The sequence below is a fragment of the Cylas formicarius genome, unplaced genomic scaffold (assembly GCF_029955315.1).
Source record: "Cylas formicarius isolate icCylForm1 unplaced genomic scaffold, icCylForm1.1 PGA_scaffold_10__41_contigs__length_53128322, whole genome shotgun sequence".
Lineage (NCBI taxonomy): Eukaryota > Metazoa > Arthropoda > Insecta > Coleoptera > Brentidae > Cylas > Cylas formicarius.
Window position 1 is genome coordinate 43,992,902 of NW_026844214.1, and position 24,781 is coordinate 44,017,682.

Sequence of the window (24,781 nt, forward strand, 5' to 3'; positions counted from 1 at the left end):
AAACAGTATCGTACACTGGAACGAGAGAGTTTCAGGTTTCATCTATCATACAAGAATAAAAATAAAGAATTTTTCGTTTCACTTTTATCGGTTGTTTCTCTGACTTTTCGTTTGAATACTTAATCCTTATAAACCTTATCGCAAAAAGCATTTTATTGCGGGTTCTAATTCAATATCAGGCTGCCTTTTCTTAAAATCTTATTCTGTAAAATGTTCGGAACAAACACATTTTTGGGAAGCCATTTACCAGAATTTAGATTTGTCGACGTTCTTTATCGATAAAATACCAGAGCACTACGTAAATATTTAATTCTGTAAAATAGTAAAACGTAAACTTATAACCTAAAACTTAAACAAAAAATATTTTAAACAGTCCACTTGTAGGAAAATCTGGTTGAAATAAAACCTTGTCAATGTTCGGATTTCATTTTATTAAGCGATAAAAAAATATACATTTGTAAAAAATTGCGGGGCGTAATCTACCTGCCGCGAAAATTCATAATATTATTACTTGTAATGAACAATTTTTACATATTGACCATTGACCATTACCACCTGCAGACTATCAGCAATAACGGAAAAAGAACTGCGAATTCGGTATTGGGTTTGAAGGCGAGTTTTTTTTTTGCAAAAATATGTGGATTTGACCTTTCAAATTTAAACAATGAAAATAATCAGGAAATTCCGTTTTTGCATGGCATGTGTTTTTTGCCAGCAATACAATACAAAGGAAAAATACCACCTCTTATCACATCAAAGAAGCTAAAATTTCCTTATATAGAATTTTTTGCTTTGCTATTTTTTTAATTTTTGTGTTGCTTCTTTTGCATTTTCTAAAAAAATCGCTCATTCTATTGGGTCATGCCAATACCTTCTACGAGAGATCCAACATTACTGCTACCTATTGATGCCAAAAAGTGTTGTTGACTGTGATCTGTGCTATTGGCTTCGTTGAATAGAGATATTCGTGTGAAAACCCAGCACATACACTATGCTTCTAAATCTAAGTATAACCTGAAAAAAAAATAGAAAAAAATCCGAATATTCAAAAATGTTTCACAAAATAAACTAATATTGCTTGAAATGAACCATAACCATATGTTCGTTTCGACCAACGTTGCCAGATACGTCTTAAAACCCAGAATAAACAGGAAAAAAAGAGAAGAAAAATAAATACGCAAACTCCCACCTTTTTGGTGCTAAGATCGTGCGACAGTAAGAAACACGTCCTCCAGGGACGCCTCACTAATCGAATAGTCTTCAATCAGTTCTGGGTAAGCGCTTTTCAGCTCCTCGACCTCCCTAAATAAATCCGACCACCTTTTCGTCCTGCTCTCAATATAGTAATGGATCAAACCCTAAAAAACGCAACGAGAATCTTATATATGATGCAACGGCGCCCGGTTCATAATCGTACCGAATGTTCGTCTTTAATTTGGCCGCTGTAACGTTTCATCAAGTCCGCCTTCAGCTCTTCTACGCTTCGGCGTTGCGGTGCCTCTTGTTGTCCCACTAAGCCGTCGACTTCATCGCGATCCCTCGCCGCTAACGTTTCCGTTTGACCGTGCTTCAGCTTCAGTTTGATGCTGAACCCGCCGATCTCTTCTTTCAGCTTCGATATTGTGCCCTGTCTTTCGATCGTACCCTGCTTCATTATTTTCAGGCTGTTGGAAACAAAGGTTACAAAGAGAAGTTCGATTTATCAACAGCCGATGCAGGAGGAATTTGTAAATAGTAAAAAAGAAGTAGTTAGCTGTCGTGTTGGAGGCTTTTTGTAATAAAAGAGAACTCCACTAAAAGTCCTTTATTTAATCTGCGTCATGAGATTCGGACATAAGCGCGCGAGATACCGGGCCGAAAGTCCCACATTCTAACCTCTCAAGACCATAGAATATGAACATCACAGACCACCGAAAACCCTGATGCAACATTAGCTTTAAGAGGAGAGCAAAAAAACGGTTCATTATCTATCAGTATAGGAAGATTGTGGTGGTAGATTGAAAATTGAGAAAAAAAAAAGAAAACCAAACCAGTTTAATACCATCAGCTGCGAGCAAAAATAACAAGAAGCTTCGCCAAATAAAATTAAGGAAAGGAAACTACTAGTTACTAGTTTCCTTTGTGAACAAAAAATTGGAGAGAAAAGAAAAAATTCAGCGAAGCTGAAAGAGCAAAGAAGAAAAATAAAACTCAAAACTGAGATACTAACTCGTTGCATAGCGCTTCGCACTCAACCATGCTGTGTGACGTCAGTATAAATGACGTGTTCTTCTTCTTTTTAATCGTGTTGATTAGACTCCAGAATTTGCGTCGCGTCGACGGATCGACGCCGTTGGTGGGCTCGTCGAGCAACACGAAATCCGGCAAACCAATAATGGCTACCGCGAAGCTCAGCTTCCGCTTATTACCGCCGCTATAGTATCCGCAAGGTACGTCGGCTACCGCGTCCAGGTCTGTAATTTCGACGCGTTAAACGCGAAGAAGATTCCTATTGGTCACTTACCGAATATGTTCAGGAAATTTTTCACTTCCTGTTCCGGCTGCTTTATGCCCCTGAGCATCGCCATGATCCTGAGGATTTCGCGCCCCGTCAGGGCATAGTTTAGAGCGTCGGTTTGAGGACAATATCCCAATCTTTTTAAGTACTGTAAGAAAGCGAGAACATTGGGTCTTCCGAATATTTGTAATAATTTAGTCCTACGAACCGGATATTATATCGTACAGTGTCACGCATGATATAACAAACATAGATATTACAGGTCGCCGTTTTAAATTCGTCCAGCGTGCACATGACGTCACGCTCAGCTAACAATTGGAATTTCACATAGAGTACTTATGGGAAGTTATAGTTGTTTACAGTACAATTGCTAAAGTTTGTTAATTGCAATTGTTTAGGATAAAAAGCAAGCAGCTATTATATTTGTAGAAACCAAATATGCAGGAACATATCAAAAGTTCGTTACGCTTTGCTTTACAAAATGTATTATAAGATTTAATTAAGTTAATGTAAATAATGTAAAAATAGGTAGCGAATTTGATTAAAGGCATTTGCACTTATCAAACTAAGATTTTTGGAGTACGTATTTAAAATTAAGTTTTGATATCACAATAATGGATAAGGTATAATTTTATTAGCGATTAACAAAAAATCGAAGTGCTTTTAAGATGATCTTAAGTTGAAAAGGGAATAAAATGGGAATTATGAACAAGAGTCTGAAAAGTAAACACTTTTTTTTTGCTAGAACGGAGAGTTTATGGGCTAAAATGAATCTTAGTAGTCATTGCAAAGAGTTGCTTGCAATATACCATAATATACAACAAACATGTATCATGTTTACGGCGGGAGAAGAAATTAAACGACTTTTATGGCATTTGGATTAACAATAGTATATTTCTCATATTTCATTGTCCAAACCTTGCCAGAGGAGGATCAGTAATCTTATTTTGATAAAAAAAAATTAATCCAAACCACAAAAAAGCACTAAAATTTTACGAAGACCGAAAAAATGCAACACAAACAACGAGATTTCGTTAGCAATACGCGTGACGTCAATGTCATATCTTTGTTTGTTGAATTATGAGTGTCACCAATCTGCCTCATATGGACATTTTAAATCAATTTATGAAAGCTTTTAAACATTTGTCTTTATCTGCAAAAATTTTGTGCGAAATTTAATCTTTTTTTAATTTCAGGAGAGAACATTGAAAAATTTTTCCTACTGGTTTAAATTTGAAATTTAATATTATTAAAATCAATTCTTCAATATAATAATAAACACACATATTTTTTCATATAAATAAAATGGTTTAATGATGGCTTCCTTTTTACGTTTTTATGAGCTTGTTATTTTCCAATGGAAAATAAAATAGTTGATTTTTAAGGGATGCACAATTTTTAGGTTCAACAAAAATTTAATCTTTACTTTTTGAAATTCTAATTTAAATTTATAATTTGTTTACCTCATTTTTTATAGTAAATGATTTAAAGAAACTACTTTTTTAATTTACAGAACATTTTTAAACCACTTTTAAATAGATCGTTAAAAAAAAAACTATTACTTAAATAGGATGTCCCACGGGAAAATTTGTTAATCTACTTTGGGTAAACCATAAGTAGCAAAACTTTGTAAATCTGGAATTAAACTAATGTTTAATGTTTTGGCTTTTCCTAATATACCGGAAATGGGTGTGAACTTTCTTATTTTACACGAACCACCCTATATATTATTGCTCTTTGGGGTCCTAAGAAAAATTCTAAACATATTTCAAGGGTCTGATATAGTTAACATTTTACGCCAAAAATGACGGTTCTAATGTAGGCACGCTTTGTTCCTCATATAACTGGTCAATTTTACGCCGTATTATATCTTGATCACTTTCATCTACCCTCGAGAAAATGTCAGCATCGCTTCTTTTTTTCCTCGCTGAAATGGGATTATTCACAATTTTCCATACAGTTGATGTTGGAATTTTCGTCAATGCGGCCGTTTCTTCTAAAGATGCTTGCTTGCTGGCACCACGTTCAATGAGAGTCAAATAAACATTGTTTATAACTTCCTTAGTCTCAATAGAATAGTGTTTTCTACATTTGGGCGGGAGCATCTCCTGACTCGCACATATTTTGCATAATTCGCACACGATTCAATACAAGCTGTATTACACACGAAATAAGAATGATTACTAATAAACTTAAACTGAGTAGTATACCAAACCAAAGAACATTAAACACAGGTAAGTATAAAATTATTTTCTATTACGGACCACCATTTTACCTGAATTTAAATTACGAACCTTTAGGTAATAATCTTGTTGCATTGTATGTTAATGACCACCCTTGGATAATCCCATTCGAAAGCAATTGGTCACTTTCTTATATCTATGAACAGACCATACCTCATTCTGGTCGACGTTAATCCTCCCGTCGGCCACGATCGATCCCTCGTCCTTGACCTCCTCCCTCGTGAGCATACGGAACGTGGTCGTCTTGCCAGCTCCGTTCACGCCCAATATGCCCATGCACTCGCCCTTCCTCAAATTAAAGTGGACGTTTCGCACCACGTCCCGGCCCGAGTAACGCTTCTTCAGTTTCTTCACCCTCAGCGTGCCCATCTCGTTGCCGTCGTCGCCCGTTTCGTCCAAACACAGTTTCTCAAGTTCGGAGCAGCGCTCCGAACTTGCCGTGCCTTGAATAATGTTTTTCAACGAGTACCACCCTTGCACCACGTCGTTCTTGCGTTTCTTGTACCAGTAACTGTGCAGTGCGACGTTGACCAAAAAATAAATCGCGGCTCCGAGTAGGACGTAAGCGAAATCGGCACCAAACACTCCCCAATACTGTTTGTAGCGAGCGCACGACTCGGAAGATGAGCTCCCCGCGTAGCAGCACGGGTTGGGGTCGTTGAAGCAAACGGCGTTCAATTTTTCGCGCGGCATATGCGCCAAGTTGTAGTTGTTGATCGCTTTGCGCGAGTATGCGACGCCGAAATAGGTGATCACGAACTGGGGCGAAAACGTGAGGAAAATTGCCTCGAAAACTCGACCCATCCGCATGTAGTGCTCGTCGCCGGACTCGTTCAGCACGATCACGATCATCGTGAGGGTTACGCCGAGTATGAGGCCCGATATGATGAACACGGCGAACGCGCCTGACGATGATTTTTTCCTGCTGAAGAGGTAGGCGAACGGTATGCCCGACGCGCCGTACAACACGAGCAGCAGAAACAGCGCGACTGAAATATAGAGGGCGTCATATCAGCTAAGGGACAGGTTGGTGTTGAAAATTGAGCAACGTTGATACAAAATTGCGTGAATATATTTGACTCTTTATTGTGAAAAAAACAACAAACTTTCCAGCTCCTAAAAAAAATAACACCAAGTTACTTTCCAAAGATCGATTTATGTGAGGAAGTACAAAGGTATGGGCCGCGTTTTTAGAAATACATTGGCACAAACTTTGATTCGATTTGATTAGTGGAGAGGATGATCCGGCTGATAAAACTGCTTCTAAAAAAAGTATTAGGAAAATCAGCTTTAATCTATGAAGAGTTCAAAACAATTTTGAGTGACTGTAAAGCAGGAGTGAATACAGCCTACATATAATCATATGCGTATCAGTCAGTGTTTCACCCCGATAGCTGTTCTATTGGATGAGTTAATTCAAGTTAAATGAAGCGCGTAACACTGATATAGCCACATGGAAAGGGACTTACCCTTTGGAAAGAACTTTAATTCCTTGCATATGCGAATTTTAGCTTAAGTGTTTTTTTAAGGGTTTTTGATTAAAATAATGGTCTCTACCGAACGCACACCGCACGCGAGAAAGCTCTCGTTTACACACCAAAAATAGTTCTTTTTCACCTGCACACAATTACTTGCGCAGGCGTGGTGGAGTCTCATCCTCTAGGATCATCATTATCACAAAATGGATACGTCAAACGACTAGTAGTGTAATAAACTAAATAAGCCCAAAATTAAGAAGCTTCTAAATAAAATTAAAAAAAAAGAAAAAAACGAAATAATACAGAGAGTAATGAACATGCAACTCTAACGCAGTCTTTCTCTGTGAAATCAACAAGAGTAGGAACACCCGATATTGATCAGAGTTCAGAATGAGATTTAAATACAAAATGCTTCTTAAAGAAAATCTAACAAAAAGATTACGTCAAAATAAATAAGAACTAAAACTTCAGATTTTCACAAAATTATATATTATGACATGACAATTGTTTCGACAACACCATGTCTTCATCAAATGTCACATTTGATAAAGACACGGTGTTGTCGAAACAATTGTCATGCCATAATAAATAATTTCGTGAAAATCTGAACTTTTAGTTCTTATTTATTTTGATAAATGGATTTTCATCAAGTAAAAGCCACCTCAGTTCAAAACATTACGTACTGAATACTTGAGTCAACTGGCTCTTAAAAAGTGAAAATTAAAACATCAAAAAATTAGTTAATAAGGGACAAGAGAAATTCAAGTCCGGTTGTCAGTTCTCAGAACAATCCAAGGATTACATCTATTAGAAATTACTGAATCCAATCAAGACATATTAAAAAGAAATTCTGGAAAAGGCCGTGATTGAGAAAATACCAGAGTTTTAAAGGATGAAAAATTAAACTTGACACGATGAAAGAGGTTTCAAGTCCGACGTTGAAGTCGATCAGGTTTGGAAGAATAATAAAACCTCCTGAGAGAATTGTCGTTCATACATTCTAAGGTAACAGCACATGTGATCTGCGGTCTTATTGACTTAGACGTAAGTTGTACAACAGAAAATTCATTAAATACGTCTGTTCTGTCTGCATCCCACAAACCTTCTGATACTGAGAAATATTTTCAGAAGCTCGATTATAACCCAACTATTTCATTTCCAATATACAGGGTGTTATTGATATGACATAATACATTTTCTTCGAAGAATAGGATCAGACTGACAAGCGCGATACCGATAAAGCAACTAGATGTTGCCGAATGATTAGTATAGATAAATACTTGTTGCTTAAACGCACCTATTGTTTGGTTGTAAATAAAAATTTGTGAGAAATTTTGTTTGTGAAGACAACACAGACAAGAGTTTTATTTGAAGCTGGTATGGTAAAAAAAGTCACGATGAACTGAAGTTATTTGATACAACTGTAGGATGCTACTGTAACTCGCTGGATTACATGTTGTAGAAATTTTTAATGGAACTTTTTTTGAAAATACTCAGTTTAGGAGTGAATTAATGATTTCATTAAAAGCAAGAACCTTTTGCAGTTTTGAAAAAAAAGCAGTTACACGTGTGACTCAGTTTCTTTCGTAATTTGGATTAATTAAACTAATGATCATTTTAATTTTCACTTTTTTACTCAGTTTCTCCTTCCTAAAAAATTTTTTACGTTGTAGTCATTGGACAAGTAAAATAATTTTAACAATAGCCCATTATAAATAAAAACCTTCCTTTTTTGACAAAATTGTTATGCAACAATGTTGCTTAAGGTGAAATTGACTTTTTATAAAAGGTAAACCAAAATATTTATATAGAGGTTTATTTTATTATAATTCAATATATTGATGGCTAAATAAAAATAACACAAAATATTGTTCGGACGGTGTAACGTAATAATGCCTATTATGATTTATCCATACTTCACAAAACACAATCTTTGGATTATAGAAACTAATGACCAAAATATTCATCTAAGCCATACTTGCTTTTTTACTACTTAGTGGTTTATACGCATCTTTTGGCAAAAGTGTAACACCGTAAATTGTATATACAAGTCAAGAGCTAAATAAACATCATTCTATTCTACATACTATAAAAGACTATTATTTTCTTTTCTAAATGTTGATGAACCTAAAATATTTAAAAAACTATCAACAAATTTAGCAATATGCATTTTTTATTTAGGTTACTAAAATATATTCAGTAACCTTAAACACTATTAACATACGTCTACATGATGTTGTGATGTTTGAAAGCTGTTTGCTAATTTGTACATTTTTGGGGGCCTTTTTCCAAAAAACACCATATTTTTGCTCTATCACGTCATTTTTTATAGCGCGCAATATCTGAAAAATGTTATTTTGATTTTTATGAAATTAAATGTGATTTGGCAACACTGGATAATATTAGATTTTTTCGCAAAGCAACAGAGTTGGCGCAGAAGCGTCAATACAGCGTTGAAACCTGCTTATGCGCAGTTTGGTGTTCGCGGCTATTGTCTTTGTTGTTGCGTATTTCTAGCGTTCTAGAACGTATAAATATGGAAAGACATTGTGTGAACAATACAAATAACTTTTGGTATATCTGTGGTAGTTATGTCGTAGTAAAGCAAAGGCAAACTATAACATCTTTTGTGAAAAATGTAAACCACGATAATTTTGGTCGGAAAAATTGGCGACCAAGACATGTTCTGGGCTCCTCATACTGTTTCTTCCGCTTGCGTTGAAGCATTAAGAAACTGGCAAAACGGTAGGAAGAAATTTTAAAGCTTTGGTGTTCATATGGTATGGCGAGAGTCCCGACATCACAGTGATGATTGTTTTTTCTTTTTTTTTCATGTAATGTTCAAGGATTCCACCGAAAAAATAAGAAACAAATTGTGTATCCCAATCTCGACCCTGATATTCAACCAGTTCCTCATGAACCAGATGTACTGATATCTACTACCCCAAAAGAACTAGAAAACGTCAAAGGGATTCCACTTTTTTTCTGAATAAAAAAATAAATTATTTTACAAATATCGTTTTTTTTTTCTTTAATATTTGCAAAAAAAATCTTACGTGATACAAATAAATGCATAGCATTTTTGAAGTCAGCCTACCAAAATTAAATAAAATCAGTTTTCAAAATAAAAACATCTGTCAAAATGTTTAATTTTGTAGATTTGTGCAATAATTCACCACGTACCGCCGGAAAAAATTAATTTTAAATCTGACCTTTTGGTTTCAAGATACCGAACATTGGTCCATAATGACACCATATGATAAGCGAAATTCTCTCGTAGCAATTTTGTCAAAAAAATACGGTTTTTATTTTTAATGGGATATTGTTAAAATCATACGAAATTTACTAAAATACCCCTTTGTACCCCTTTGGCGATGTTATCTCTAAAACTGCACAGAGATTTGAGCAGAAAGTAAAGGGCTGCAACATACTAAATTTTGTATAAAACTTTATGAGCTAAAATGAATCGAGAACCTCGGCATCACCGCAAACTTTAGTGTCTGCCTTATCGCTAGTGACACAACACTATACCAAAACTTTGGAGCCATTTTTTCTGGTAGCGCGGTTATAACGAGTATTTTTACCATTTGCTCCGCGACCCTGAGATTTATTTATATTATATGATCTCATTTCAATCAAATCACTCCCTGACGCTTGAAGTGAAAAAAAAAAACATTTACCCATTTCTTCAAAGCCCCGGAACGGCGTCCAAATCAAATTGAACATGGCCATGACTAGCGCGAACGTAGCGAACAGCGCAAAGTCACAGGCATAGTTCACCAGCCAGTAGAGGAAAGGCGAAACGCCGCACATGAACTGCAACTGGGTAAAATTCGTCGACAGCTCCATGTGCGGGAAGAAAATGAAACTGCCTAGGAAGAAGAGCACGCCGATCGGCAGAATCACCAACCACAACAAGCCGAGCTGAACTTCTGACAGTTCCTTCGGCGAGTTGGTGTCGCGTATCCTCTCGAGCGGCCAATTGCTCATCGAAATCGAATATTGAGGCCCCAAGCGCGATTTGGCCAACGCGTTGGTGATCAGATTCAAAGAGATGGGCGCGGCGTGCAAAGCCAGGTTGTTGTATAGCGCGACGGTTTCGATACCGCCGGCGCTGCCTGATTTTAGCTCCGCCCCCACCACCATATGCCGTCTGTAGAACGCAATGTTGTTGATACCTTCGTTGATAACGGCTGAAACGCGAAGAACGTTATAGATTGGATGGTGTTCTAAGGATGGTTATTGTACCTTGAGAGGTGTCATTGACTTCTGCTAACTCGCTACCAGCAGCGAATACTAGCCGACGATAGTGCTGTGCAATCCGGGCGACTTCAGAGTCGTACGTAGCGTTGAATACTACGCGGGTGCGACCGTAAGTGTCTAGTTTCATTTTGAGCAGGGGGCCGTCGCTAATGGAGGAATGAGTGACAGACTCGCCTAGGTATATGCACAAGATGAGGAACACCAGAGAAGTGAGGAACTAAAACGGAAACATATAACGTAACATAACGCACATACAATAAGCTTAAATATTTATGTAAGAGGGGGTTATGGTAACTATTTTTCATATTTCAATTTGAAAAGGATCTAAGTCTACTATTTACAAAACTTCTAGATTCATCTCATGTTGTTGTTGAGTCGAACTCATAATAAAATTTATGTCTGGTTTCATCATTATGTTCGGCAACTGCTGTTGAGTTTATTTGTTTTAAGGATCTTTCGTGTTCTCCAATGTATTCCTTGTCGCAAATGCATGGAATGCTGTAAACTCCCTTGCATCTCAAATGTGGTAAATCTGGTTTTGGTTCTTAAGAACTTTTGATATGTGGTCAGTGATGTTTTGAATGTAAGGAAGGACAACAGTGACAAGTATGAGATTGCTTTCGGACTCATTGCTATTGTAAGGTTGTGGTGAAGTATATTTTGTGATGGAACGCTTAATATCTTTAACGTGGTAATTATTAGAGAGAAGAGTAGAGGTGAGGCGTTTTAATTCTAGGTTTAATGACTAGGACTGAGATAGTTTTACGACTCTGTAAACAAGAAAGTTGATAACCGATAATTTTTGCGCCGGATGGTGATGTGAGAATACGTTATGGTATCGGTCTGTGTGCATAGGTTTTCTTTAAACACAATGACCCAATCTTAGGTTGATGGTAAAACGAATGTTAAGATGTATAGAGTTTAAATGTCTAAGAAAATTTACTAGGGATTCTTGACCATGAGGCCAAATAATAAAAAAGTATCATCGACGTAGCAGTTACATAATTTTGGTTTTGGTTAAATACATTCGCGATGACCCATAGCTGTTCCCGACGTTTGCTCGAAAATTCGACCGTTATAAGAAAAATATGTTCCAAAATATGTTTGGTATTAGATTCTCGGATTTTAATATATCTGAAATGATGTTGATAGTTTCTGTTTAACTGTGCCATGAAGTGAAGTACGAAACTATCAGTCAGAGAATATACTGGAGAACCAATGATTCCAACAATAGGTCGAAAGAGTAATGTTGGTTTGTGAATCTTATGGAGTCCGTAGAGACGAGGAATTTTAGAGTGAGACTTTTGTCACGGAGTCTGATAGAGAAGAAGCCTTAATAACACATTTAAGGTTACGTTCCCTAGATGATGTAGGATCTTTTTTAAGTTGAGGATATGATATATTTGTAATAATATCTTGAATCTTTTCCTGATACTCATTTGTTTTCATCATCACCGTAGCATTTCGTTTATGTGCTTTTAGAACTATGGTGTCGGGATTAGATTTTAGAGCAATGCATTCAGCCTTGTGGATTATTTGATTTAGGAGGTTTTGATTTTTGAGATGGTGGATGTTTAGCATAGACTCAACATTTGAAATGATTTCCTCTCTGGGATAATACGTGGGGTAAAGATGAAGTTGGAACCTTTTGCAAGAACTGATTTTTCCGGGTCGTACAATTGGTGCGATGATACATTTATCACAGTGGTTGGAGACAAATAAACTCATCAAAATTCATGCATGTAATCAATTCTTCTACCAACGAAAAATGCTAGAATCTATAGAAATCTACCGCGACTCAGGTCTTTACCTGTCACCAATATGGATATCAGTCATCCGAGACGATGTTTATGCCCCTCATTTAGCACCGCCCCCCGTCAAACTTGATATCAGCAGGTACAGAGTAAAATGCGAACCAGTTTCAGTTAAGCTCTGAAGAAGCCAACAGGATGATTGGCAAAACGTCATGAAGTTAGATTTAACCACAACCGACCCAGGAGGAATCCAGAAATTTTGTAAATAGCATTACAGTAGCCTGTGGAAGTTTCTTTGAAATATCAAAGTTTAGCTAGGGTATATCAAATATCTGTGGATTTGCTTGAAAACTGTGTTTGGTAAGTGAAACTTAAACAAAAACTGTTTTTTCAGATTGTAGCAGGGATGGAGAGGAATTAAGGCTGGTAATTTATTTTACACACTTACCGGCACTAGATAGGTCAAATACTTTTTTTTGAAGAAATAGAGGCGTTTTTCTCGCAGCGCTCTGAACGTCAAATAATAGTTTGTGTCTCCTTAAATTTAGAAAACATCGTCACATTTTTGGTTACGCTTACGTATACAGTGTGATTTCCAAACAACCTGAGCAGAAAAATAACTAAAAATTTATTTAAGGATTGTCCATTATTCATATTTTGGGAAAAACCCTAATAGTGAACGTAATTGTTTCATTTAATTTTCGTTATTGATTAAATAATTTGACATTTCGGTTAAGTATTTGGAGAGTTCTTGAATTATTTTTGACACATGTGAATTTTTCTGTTTAATTAGAAGAGTATGGTTTAGAAACCACGCAATATACAAAAAAATCATTAAAATGGTCTATTTACACTGAATTTGGGTCTCTTACCCCAAGCACCTTTGTAATGCATGCAAGAAATATTTTTGGAAAATTTAAAGTATCCACATTTTTTGCAAATTCGTGTTGGAAAAGGGCGAAAAATATCCTTGCTTTTGATTAATAGCAGAGAACCGTAGTGAATTAATTATACACGGTGCAAAGAAAGGGCGAAAAATATCCTTGCTTTTGATTAACAGCAGAGAACCGTAGTGAATTAATTATATACGGTGCAAAGAGATAAAGTTAAACTTATACCCATTTGTAATAACCTCATTTTTGTTTATTTTCGCATATTATCCCAACAGACTTGACAACACTGTCAGTCAAAAACAGTTGTTTGCTAACTTGTGGAAAATTATTTTGAAAAGTCGATTGGCAACCTGTAAGTTGTAAAAACCAGCGAATTACAAATAGGTATAATTCCGATATATGTTTGCGGTCGTCATTTAGCATTAATCAATCAGAACTGACAATTTATTTTAATTAAATTCATTTGAAATTTCTCGTGCTGTTTATGCCAGGCAATGACTTTATTATCCAAAAAAAAACTAGAAATACACAAAAACTTTTATTTCGGGTATTAAGCGGTATAGAAATAGAAATAAGGGTTCAATGTTTTCCGTTTGAAAATCGCTTTTTGCAAATAACAAAAATAATTTTAAGAAGTTTATCCTCGTCTCATTCCATCGCCAAAACAGTGTTTTATGTTCTTTTTTTTTCCGAGTTGGGTTGCTAGTTATTTTAGGGATTGTATCAATAGGATATATAAAGTCACTGTCACCACCCTATAATGTGCAAAGAAAAAAAGGATTTATATAAGAACGTGACATTAAATGTTAAGCGTCCTTCCACCGAGTGTTTTTTTTTTACCTTTACACTGTCCTTCCATCGCTGCGGACATGGCGAAACAGAAATACGCAATTAACACATAAAAAATAAACAAATTAAATATAATCGGTTACGTTTTCAAAAGGGACTTTGCGCTAGCAAAAATTTTTCACCGAACCCACGCATGCGTACGAAATTCTACGAAAACGGCACGACAAGCAACTAAAATACATACCTTGGGCGCTCGAACAAAGGCTCTCGTTGTCACTTTCGGCCTTAGCTTTGCCCTCTTCCGTTTTATTAGTGCTGAAACAAAATGCCGGTTTGCAGCATCCACAGACTAAATATACCTAAACTAATAGCATTATTTAGTTACTCCTCCAAAATGGCAACCCAATAAGGGCAGAAATAATCTGGTCCACAGACGGCTCAAAAACTCAAGGAGTAAGAGCTGGAATATGTGAACCCAGGACAAAAATAAAAATTTAAATTCTAAAAAATGCTAGCAAGCAGAGACAACCGCACTAGAACACAGTATAGGAGCCATTATCGAAGCCGTGGAGTCTAATTAGAGAAACGAACCTAGAAAAAGCTATGGAGACAGTCGCAATAGATCATTTTCTTTTGTTATAAAGCCTTGAGCAAAACTTTCCTATGATGCCAAATGTAATTTTAATCTTCCTGAGGTCCAATTCTTGGAAATGGAGGCAGATGTTCTGCTGAAGATGCATGTTTTCTGTCTTTAGTCACTAAAGCAATTGTTCATACAGCAAAGCAATTTCCCAGATTTAAGAATTTTGGGATTTACTGCTTAGTACATGGTATCCATAGCGCTCAATTACGAGACGAATTGCCGACGCGTTCTGTACCGCAGACTTACTTCAGGAAGACATCTTCCAACGTGGTGGTGGTCATTGATATTTTCTCAATTTTGAATTCGTCCTTGTGCTCCTCGAGGAATTCGAACAGTTCTTTGTAGTTGATCCCAAACGGGAGAACGAACACCATCTCGTTGCCGTCGACGCTTTTGCACTTCGCTTCAGGGACGAACCTTTCCAGATGCGTTTTGATTTGCAAGACGGTGTCGCCATCGTCTCGCGTGTCTTGCAGAAGCAACGACAAATGATAGCCGGTCTCTGCAACATATGTATTATAGTTAATGTTCACTTCCATCTTTAGAACACCATGATTTATAGCTTCGCCAGTTGCTCTCTGGCATATAAACTATTTGACGCGCATACGATACCCGCCAAACATTTGAGGAAAAATACTTTTTACACAAAATGCGCTCGCATTAGATAATAATTTTTATAACCTGCTTGGTCAATAAGTGTCTTAAACATGGTTTTTGCAAAAAACAGAAACCAGACGACATCCTCCGAAACAATATCAAAATAAAAATTTTCAAAACATATAGAAATAGAAACACAGAGTCCTATTTAAATTGCAAATGGCATAAAACAAATGACAAGCAAACTACCATTTCTTTTTTGAAATTGTGAAACGGAGATTCAGACAAAATAATACTGAGGTCCTAAAATTTCAGAGGACAATCCGTAAAATTGCCTGTCTTGGCTCTAATTCGGACCGCGGTTAATTCCTTTACAGATTTACCATCAACCCTGAGATTTCATAACTAAAGAAATCCTAACCTAAACTAACCTAATCCTAACCTAAAATAACCCAATCCTAACCTAATCTTGACCTAAACTAATCAAATCTAATCTCAATCCTAAAAAACAATTTTTAAAGTTGCAACAAACTGTTCACCGCGACCGTGTGACCGCCATATCTACATCTACCGGTTAAATACCAACATTGCACTGATAAAACCACCAACCGTATTTCCTTTTCAGAAACATGGGCGTTCCGAAGCAGCGCAGTCGGCCGTCGTTCATGATCGCTATCCAGTCGCCAAGGGCATCGGCCTCTTCCATAAAATGCGTGGTTATCAGGATCGTCTTCTTATTCCTCCAACCCAGCAGCAGGTCCCAGAGATGCCTGCGAGACTCAGGATCCATACCGGACGATGGTTCGTCCAAAATTAATATCTAGTGAAGTAAGCAAACCAAGAAAGAAAACCATTAAGCTTCAATATTTAGTTGCATCGTTGCACTCGGAAAACAGTTTTGGTTAGTTTTGGGAGACTCAGCCAAAATTCAGGAGTTAAGGATTCAAATTCCAGCGCTATCAACGTCGCGCCTCCTTTTCACAAGGGTTGTCAACGACAACAAATGCAGGAGAAGGGCAGACCCGTAGTAATTTTCCGCCCAGTTGCGCAGTACTCATGGGCAAACTGCCCATGACAAGTATAGAGTATAGCTTTTAGGAGAGGGAGGTAAAAAGTGTTGGCAAAACCACAACTCCTCCTTAATAACATAAGAGGACAGGACCAAAGAGAGTGGTACGAATTTGATCACATGATGTGGTTGTGGTTAGGTAACTGCGATAGACTTTGATAACTCTGAACGTCAAAAATAAAAAATTTGAAAAAATGGTGTACACAATATATAGGAAGTACAATTATATATAAATATATATAACTTACTTTCGAACCGCCGACGATAGCCATGCCAAGGCACAACTTCCGTTTCATACCGCCGGACAAAGTATGGGCTAAGCTGTTGGCTTTCCCTTCCAGATTCAGTTTTTGTAGCAGATCGTTGATTTCTTCTTCAGCTTCGGCGGAGCTCCTACCTTTTAGCTGGATAAATAAAGGAATGTTAAAGCGGAAACTCTAATTTTTTTTTAATTAAAATTATCTACGGTGAAAACATTTCTTTGCAAGTACAGTTCAGTTCACTTGGGTGTTCGTGTCGAATGTTTCATTTCGCAATTATGTGAAAAATAACGAGGCAAAATCTTAACTGCTAATTATGAAATTCAGTTAATCCACCAATGTCACCTTAACAGCAACAAACTGATTTTAGACATTCACCTTTATTTTCTTCAAACTGGTAAACATTGTACTCTTATTTTATTTCTCTTTCTTTTTAATGACGTCAGCTGATTTACCGATATATATATATATATATATATATATATATATATATATATATATATATATATATATATATATATATATATATATATATATATATATATATATATATATATATATATATATATATATATATTAAGACCACAAAAAAAGTACTTTGAATTAATATATTTCTGAAAAAAAAAAGCGTTCGAAGACAGTGAATAAATATTAATAGGAATTGAATAATTGAATTAAATTGAATTGAATATTGATAGGAACAAGTTGGCATTTACTCAAAAAACATGTGAAGACAAAATTTTATTATTACTTAGGAATATTGCCATGTTTAATTAATGAACCTAGATTTATGTTGACACTTAATACGTGCTTTATTGCCAAACTTATAGCAAGCATGACGCAGAGGCATTAAAAACATTAAAGGGATTTAAGTAAAAAAACTCACCATTGCAAAAAATTTCAGGTGTTCAAAAACGGTCAGATCATTAAATAAGAGATTATGTTGGGGACACAGGCCTATGGTTTCGGTCAATTGCGAACGGGAATTTACGCAATGACCATTCATTAAAATCTGACCCGCAGTTTTGCTTATCATGCCTGGAAAACAGATAAAATAGTTAAGGATGTAAGTGTAAAGGAAATTAAAGAGAGCTTAGTATAATTTTTCACTTCTAAATTTGCTCAAATCAAATTCATCATTATAATAATGATAATATGATGAATTCCAAAACCAAATATTCTTATCCGCATATTATATGGGAGGGGTCAAATTTTTCGGGCATATTGTTTACCTGTAATCATGCCCATTGTGGTAGACTTTCCTGCGCCGTTATGACCGAGCAGGACTGTAATTTGGTCCTGATAAATTTCCATCGATAAACAATTGACGGCCACCTTTCTCGAAAATCGTTTTGTCAGACCGATCACTTCGATACCCTTTTTCAGCCCCCGGCCTGACTCAAAATGCTCTAAGTGGACACTTTCTACGTCGCTCCTGTGGTTCACTTTATTGAAATAATTCCTGATCATCTGTAGAAGAATGGAGTAAATAACTTGACAGAAAGTTGAATTTGCAATTATCAGAAATTAAAAGATTAATCGGAGGGTTGGCGAAATAATATAATATAATGAAACCTCGGGATCAAGAGGCACCGAAGTGCAGCTGCAGTTTTCGGAGACAAACAATAATGACAGCAACAAGCGAGCCACCAAGTCTAAATATGAAAGGAATTGATTCAGAGATCTCATAATTTATCTAATAAAACAGATATATTTCATAAATTCTAACCGCAAAAAATAATTTATTCCATTATTGAGTATCAAATTGTAGACACATAATAGTTTAATCCAAATGTGTAATTCATTCATCATCAGCCCCTAGCATTACACCAGCCACCAATAAACGTTTTAGATTCCATTTAACGATGTTATGTTGGATTGTATTTTTACTTTGAATACAATGTCGTTGGTTATCCTAGATAAAATCTGATGCACAAGCATTTTGTTTTTGTAAGTGAATTTTATTAAATTTAAATTTGGAACCAAAAAATAACTAAACTGCTCTCTACCGGCGACTTTTGCAAAAGATTACTCGATGTTGTTTATTCTATTCAGTAACTAAAGTATAAGGTATCAGTAAGGAAAAAACAACATATCGATGTGATGGGACTAGGAAATACAAATCGAACAAAAATATGTAGCAAAACTTGTTTTCCATTTTGTGGGTCCCACTGTCATTAATGCAAGCCTCCTTCTTACACCCAACTTAATTACCTTCTTCAAGGGATTTAAAGGGAAGAAATATGATTCGCGAACGCCATACTTTCCGGGATTGACCAAATCCACATAATGAGTAAGCAAGGCATATATCAGGGTGTCCACCACGAGCATCACGCAAACGTTAAGCATGGTTATATCGTTAGAACTGTCAGAGCTGGGTTTTTGCCAATTGGACCACTGGACCCCAAGTTCTAAAACGAGGATACTGCTGAATCTGAAAATTCTTTGTTTCTAATATCGACTTTGTCCCACCTCTTTCCTCGAATACTGCTATGGTTGCGTAGCCATAATACAAGCCCATGTTGGGAAAGAGCAGCAGCAAGGTTTTCGTCAAACGCGGGGTAGTACCATCAGTGCCGAGTAAATATTTTGGTATGAAATACGACAAAATCCATACTAATAACCCGATCAGTGTAGCTAGAGTGGCTAAAAAATAGACAAAAAATTATCGGTCATAACGGCAATGAAGTATGCGTTTTCTGATCTACCCAATTTTCTTATATTTAATTTAAAATTATTTTGGATGATAATTTTTTTTTTATTTTTAAAAAATTGCGGCTGCAAAGCCTACTGATCTTTTAAAAATTTGTGTGGAATTTCCTATGCCAATACAGTTTTAATAAAGACAATTAAAAACCAAAAATTTTCTTTGCAAAGGTGAGGTGAGTTTTAATTTAAAATCAATTTTATGAGCCTTAGACAACAAGTTCAAATTACAACATACCCCAAATACTTAAAAAAAAATGTTTTATTTATTAAAACGATCTTTTTTTTTTCAAATAGACTACTTTAATACTATTTACAAATCTCCTGCACTGGTTGTTTACAAACTTGCTGATGCTTCGCCAGTCATCCTGTTGGCTTCTTCAGAGCTTGACTGAAACTGGCTCGCATTCTACCTGCTTGTACCTTATTTGAAGGGGGCTGAGTTAAAGAAGGGGCATGCACATTGTCATGGCTTAAGGTTAAGGTCATTGAGCCTAGTTAATATTTTTCGTCCGGTCTCTCCAATGTATTCTTTGCCGCATATGCATCTGGTATCTCAAAAAGAATTTTGTCTTTGACAGATCGACGATGTTGAGAGATTTTTGGATAAGTGGTAAATCTGGTTTTGACGTGAGAGACCGGGCCGCGGGGGGCTGGAGAGTTGCTCCAGGAATGAGGCAGGCGAGGCTTATGATGGATGGGCCCGCCCTTCCTCGGACCAGGGAGCTGCTTAGACTGACCAGAAGGGAGTGTAGAGCACTAACAGGGGCCTACACAGGACATTGCAAGCTTAGGAGGCATCTCTGTTTGCTAGGCATTATAGACGACCCGGAGTGTAGGTGGTGCATGGAAGGGGAGGAGACCCCGTATCATCTGCTCACCGAGTGCCCTGCCTTGACATGGGCAAGATTGGGAGTCTTCGGAACGGCCCTGATCGATCCGGACTCAGTGCACGGTATTGGGCTAAAGGAGTTGCTGACCTTCTACAGGAGGGGCGGCATTCTGGACGCCCTCTAGAGCGGCCTGGGGGCACAACGGGCCCATCTGGTGGCCTAAGTGCTTGGACGCCCGCGAGGGCGCCCCCCTTTAATACCAATACCAATACCAATTGACGTGATATTTCTTAAGAACTTTTGATATGAGGTCAGTGATGCTTTAAAAGGAAGGAAACAGTGGCAAGTGTGGAGTTGCTTTCAGACTCATTGTCTTTGGAACGTTGTGGTGAAATGTATTTTATGAGGGGACGCTTAATATCTCTAATTTTGAAATTATTAGAGGGAAGAGAGATGAAGGTGTTTTAATTTTGGGTTCCGTGACTCAAGTTGAGACAGTTTTACGGGTCTGTAAACAGTTATAAGCAGATACAGAGTAGAACGCGAGGCAGTTTCAGTTTACCTCTGAAGAAGTCAAGAGAATGATTGACGAAACGTCAGCGAGTTTGATTTATAAACAACTGATGCAAGAATAATCCAGAAGATTTGTAAAAAGTTTTACATTAGATCTGTTTGTTTTTTATTTTTGCAATTAATTAAAACAAAAGCACCACGCGCGTGCTCTACGACTGCCTATGCTGAAGATGCCATCACATGGGGGCTATTGATCAATATTCAATTATATGTTTGTAAATTTATACTAGAATGTTATATTAGAAAGTAGGACATAGTAAAGCTAACCAAAACTATTTGTTCACAATGGTTAATATGTATTATTAAATTACTGATGACTATCGAGGGCTAAAAAAAATCCAATAATAGGTCTGAACTTTGTTGAATGACAAAAGTATTCTAAACTAGTCTGATAATGTACATCTTCTTATGGGCACAAATCTAAATGAGTCTTAAAAAATTTTCAATGAATCCTTAATTTGAGGTAACCTATATTATAGTGTTTATTTTGGAAAACTTTTATTTTTATTAAGGACATATCTTTTTTTTACATCATTTGCATTAACCATATTTACTAAATCTCCTAATTTGTATTTGACATTACTGGTCAAGTGTCACAAACAACTGACACTGCACTTACATTGAAGCAGTTGAACTACTAAAAAATGTAGGGCCAAAAATTTTGATATATGATTAGATGAAGGATGAATTCCATAGATACCACTTACGTTTGGTAAAGAAGGTGCTGATGAAGAAACAAAAGACGGTGGCGGCGACACAATACAACAACAGAAAAACAAACAGAATGGTACCATCAGTATATTCTATCAAAGGGTATCCTGACCCAAATATTTCGACTTTCATTAAGAAAACAATGACAGCCACCGAGAGTATCATTGGAATGATACTGTACAAGAACCAGCCCAGCCACAGCATCCATGATCGCATGCCCACCATTTTCATTAGTTCCTGCAAAAGAGTTAGTTGTGTTTTGTTAATTATATGCATGGTTTGTTGAATACCTTAATTCCAGAATACTTCTCCTCAACCACTCTCTTGAGCACAGCCGGGCAAACAAAAATAAAACTGAACAGAGTAATGAGTGGTAAAAAGTCCATAAAGAGGGAAATTAATCCGGAATCGCTTTTGTAAGGTGGATAAGGAAATTCTAAAGTGTTGAATTTGACATTCAACTTGTTGCCACCACTTTTTTCAATAAATGATACGTCCAACGCAGCTTGAAGGGTGAGAAATCCTTTCCATAGGTAAATGCTGCCTGAAGAATATATATACACATCAACTTCTATGTCACCATGCAAATATCAGGTGTCTAAATACCAATTGTAGGGTACTTACCTACTCCTGGAGAAAATCTATAGGGACTGATGTACAGTTTTTCAGTAGACCAAGAAAAGAACTGTTCATGGCATCTTACAGTGTAATCTAAGGTAGTGCCATTATTGTGGGGTTTGAATATTATGGAGATAACTGTACTATTTACATTTTTGGCATAATCTTGTAAAAGATCACTGACTGAAGCAAAACCTTGGATATCTGAAACAGCTTATCTTTATGCACCACTAAAGAAAAAAAAAACATTTACATAAACAATGTATTTAGATTTGACCTAAAAGCTACCAGGAAATTTTAAATTTCATTGAATTGTTTTTGTGTGAACTTAACCTTAATGTAAATGTGTTGTATTAAGGAACTACCCTGTATTTTAAGTATTATTTATTATTAATACTGATAAAATTTAAAAAATTAATAAGTACCTCTTATCAGGCGTACACAAAATCCTTTGTGTTAATGTAAAAGTTATCAGTATTTATGAGGAACTTTTAAGAAAGAGTGCAAAAAATGATAGATAAAATTTAAGCCGGCTGTACAATATTACTGAAAATTTAATAGATATATATGAAGAGGATTTTATCCATTTGGAGGTAACATTAAAAAAAGGACATTAGACCCTTATAAATAAATGCTTAACATTAATTAAAAAATATAAATACATACTGTTGTTAACTAGTTCCAGCTTTTCTTGCATCCTGTGCATAATGTCTTCAAAGTAAAAATCATTTGGAGTGTAAAGTACTAATGATTCTGCATTGATTGATTGAAAAGTAGGATTGATCTCAATCTTTTCATTGTAAGTAACATCGCTCACTTCAGTTTTGTTCAGCCCGCTTATTTTACTCCTACCATAGGCAATCAATAGAAATAGCAATATGGGTACTAAGGCCTCACATAGGGTTAGAAAGTAGTGTCTCCGGCGGATTATCAAATTCTTCCACAAAACCACTTTTAGCTGAAGCAGACTCATTTCGGGAGGGCCCACGATGTGACCAAGAATGTTAATTACTAACAATTTAAAACTATATTATCTACCTATGTCGGTAGTAATTACGAGCTTTTCGCCTCTCCCATGGCAAGCAACTAATCTATTTTACTTTCCTAATCTATTTGTAACGTTTATCATCCATATGTCAATCCCCGCAAACTTGATAAGTAACAATGCACAACAAAATAACCCACATTCCCACAATGAACTCGCATACAAACCACACCATTCGCAGACGTAAACGTCAAATAAGGTTAACACCGTTAACTATAAAGAACGATTCACACCTAGCACGCCCTTAGATTAATGCTTGGTATACACGGCGTCAAAAATCACGGACGAGAAGGTGTTGAGGAAGACTTGCATGGGAGCTCGAATCGTGTGTACGATCCACGCACCTACTTGAATGTCACGCTCGAATCTGTTTACGCGCGACAGACATTAGACTGCTGTAAATAATATACTGCTTTTGAATAAAAGGTTTTATCATATCCAACAAAATGTCAAATTGTCCTGAATTAAACCGAAAAAAATTTTGAATGAAGAAATTTCTTACGATCGAGATCGAGTTACCTACAACCGTGTCGACACCTCACATATATAACTTATTCCAGAATGCTAGTTACGAATCCGTTCGTTCGAGCAGGTACGACTTAAAGCAAGCGGTACACCCTAATTTGTGGGTAAAAATCAGCGTCTTTGTTTTTATAAACTCATAAGTTTAAACTCGATGAAAAATGTAACTAAAGTCGAAATCACGAAAGATAGGTATTACAAAATTTAATAGTATACGATACTAAATACCGGGCAGTAAAGTGGAAAAAGGAGCAACGGTAGAACCTTGGGATCGTAGACAACTATATTATATTGGTAACTATGAAATTTTTTTTTGGGAAGGTCCATTCGACCTGAGCACGCGCCTGATAAAAAAAAATAATGACCTTGAGGCATTCAACAATCAACATGGCCGCTGACAAACCGTTGTTTTGGATGCGTAATATGTCCAGTTCTTCTTAAATCTTCAGGCAAACAAAAGTGTGTGGATATCGTTGGTTTAGAAAAAAATACCAATGTAAAAATTATCGGTTTGGTTCTTTTTCATTTTAAGTTCTTAGTTTGCACAACAGTAGTTTCCAAAATTTCAGTTTGCTACCCAGTTTCTGGCATAGCATAACAAACTACCCTTTTGTTAATCTCTTTATCACCTTAAACACTTCATAGATTTCTACTACTAATGACCCCTACGTAAATCTACGAGTACAGCTCTCTTCATAATCCCACAATTGCATTTAATTAGTCAATACACATTCCCATTAAGAACGTCATTGTAGTTGTAAAGCGACCTTAGAAATCCGCATTGGAAGGGATCCTAACGGAACCTCGGCGCAGAGAAAACATGTTCCACAGATCACTATCAAAATAATAAAATCAGTTCGCATTCTGTGCCGACAATGGTTATGTTACCCAAATAGCAGCAGAATATGAAATGTAGCCTAAGATACCGGTAAAAGCATGTTGTACCTACCGTTTGGAAAATAAAGATAAAGCTCTCGCACAAAAACTAATCAGCCGAGGTTTATATAACAAATCATAGGTATGAAACCTATGATCCCTTCCTCGCAGTAGCAATACGGATCAGCAACAAATGATTCCCTTTCAAATCCAGTTTTGAATTAATTGCATGTTTTAGTTTTAGTTGAAAAGAATTCTTAATTTAGCTCTTACGTTCATTTTAACATACGCGTAACTGAACAGAAGAGAGGAAAAATTATTCGTCCTTCGAAAGGATGCACAGAAACAACCCAATTCGCGTCCTCGAGTGTGAATTGACGGCAATCAGACAAATAAAGGGGATGCGTTAAT

General features: G+C 36.4%; 1 protein-coding gene across 2 annotated transcripts; it reads right to left on the reverse strand.

Annotated features, from left to right (window-relative positions):
- Positions 1-420: 420 nt before the first annotated feature.
- On the reverse strand, positions 421-23,182 carry LOC132696292 (ATP-binding cassette sub-family A member 2-like). 2 transcript variants are annotated; one of them, XM_060661041.1, is made up of 22 exons: positions 22,594-23,182; positions 21,934-22,131; positions 21,600-21,853; positions 21,306-21,546; positions 18,959-19,132; positions 18,701-18,897; positions 17,719-17,956; positions 17,373-17,524; positions 16,475-16,630; positions 15,767-15,977; positions 14,807-15,062; positions 14,162-14,232; positions 13,969-13,989; positions 12,684-12,772; positions 10,467-10,698; positions 9,899-10,411; positions 4,894-5,729; positions 2,504-2,645; positions 2,210-2,453; positions 1,418-1,664; positions 1,190-1,358; positions 421-1,014 (listed from the first exon to the last, which is right to left on the reverse strand). In XM_060661041.1, the coding sequence occupies exons 1-21, from the start codon at positions 22,898-22,900 to the stop codon at positions 1,200-1,202; spliced, it is 4,938 nt and encodes a 1,645-aa protein (XP_060517024.1). In that variant the 5' UTR covers positions 22,901-23,182; the 3' UTR covers positions 421-1,014; positions 1,190-1,199. The 2 variants fall into 2 exon arrangements, with proteins under 2 accessions (XP_060517024.1, XP_060517032.1); XM_060661049.1 differs by lacking the exon at positions 13,969-13,989.
- Between the last annotated feature and the right edge of the window lie 1,599 nt (positions 23,183-24,781).

What these genes read in the sequence shown, in the direction of transcription:
- LOC132696292 (XM_060661041.1), bottom strand. Translation starts at nt 22,900, where the DNA reads ATGAGTCTGCTTCAGCTAAAAGTGGTTTTGTGGAAGAATTTGATAATC. An exon ending in TTAACGTCGACCAGAATGAG is followed by an intron (nt 2,646 to 4,893) that starts GTATGGTCTGTT and finishes GCTTTCTTACAG; the next exon opens with TACTTAAAAAGATTGGGATA. An exon ending in AAATTTCCTGAACATATTCG is followed by an intron (nt 2,454 to 2,503) that starts GTAAGTGACCAA and finishes TCGAAATTACAG; the next exon opens with ACCTGGACGCGGTAGCCGAC.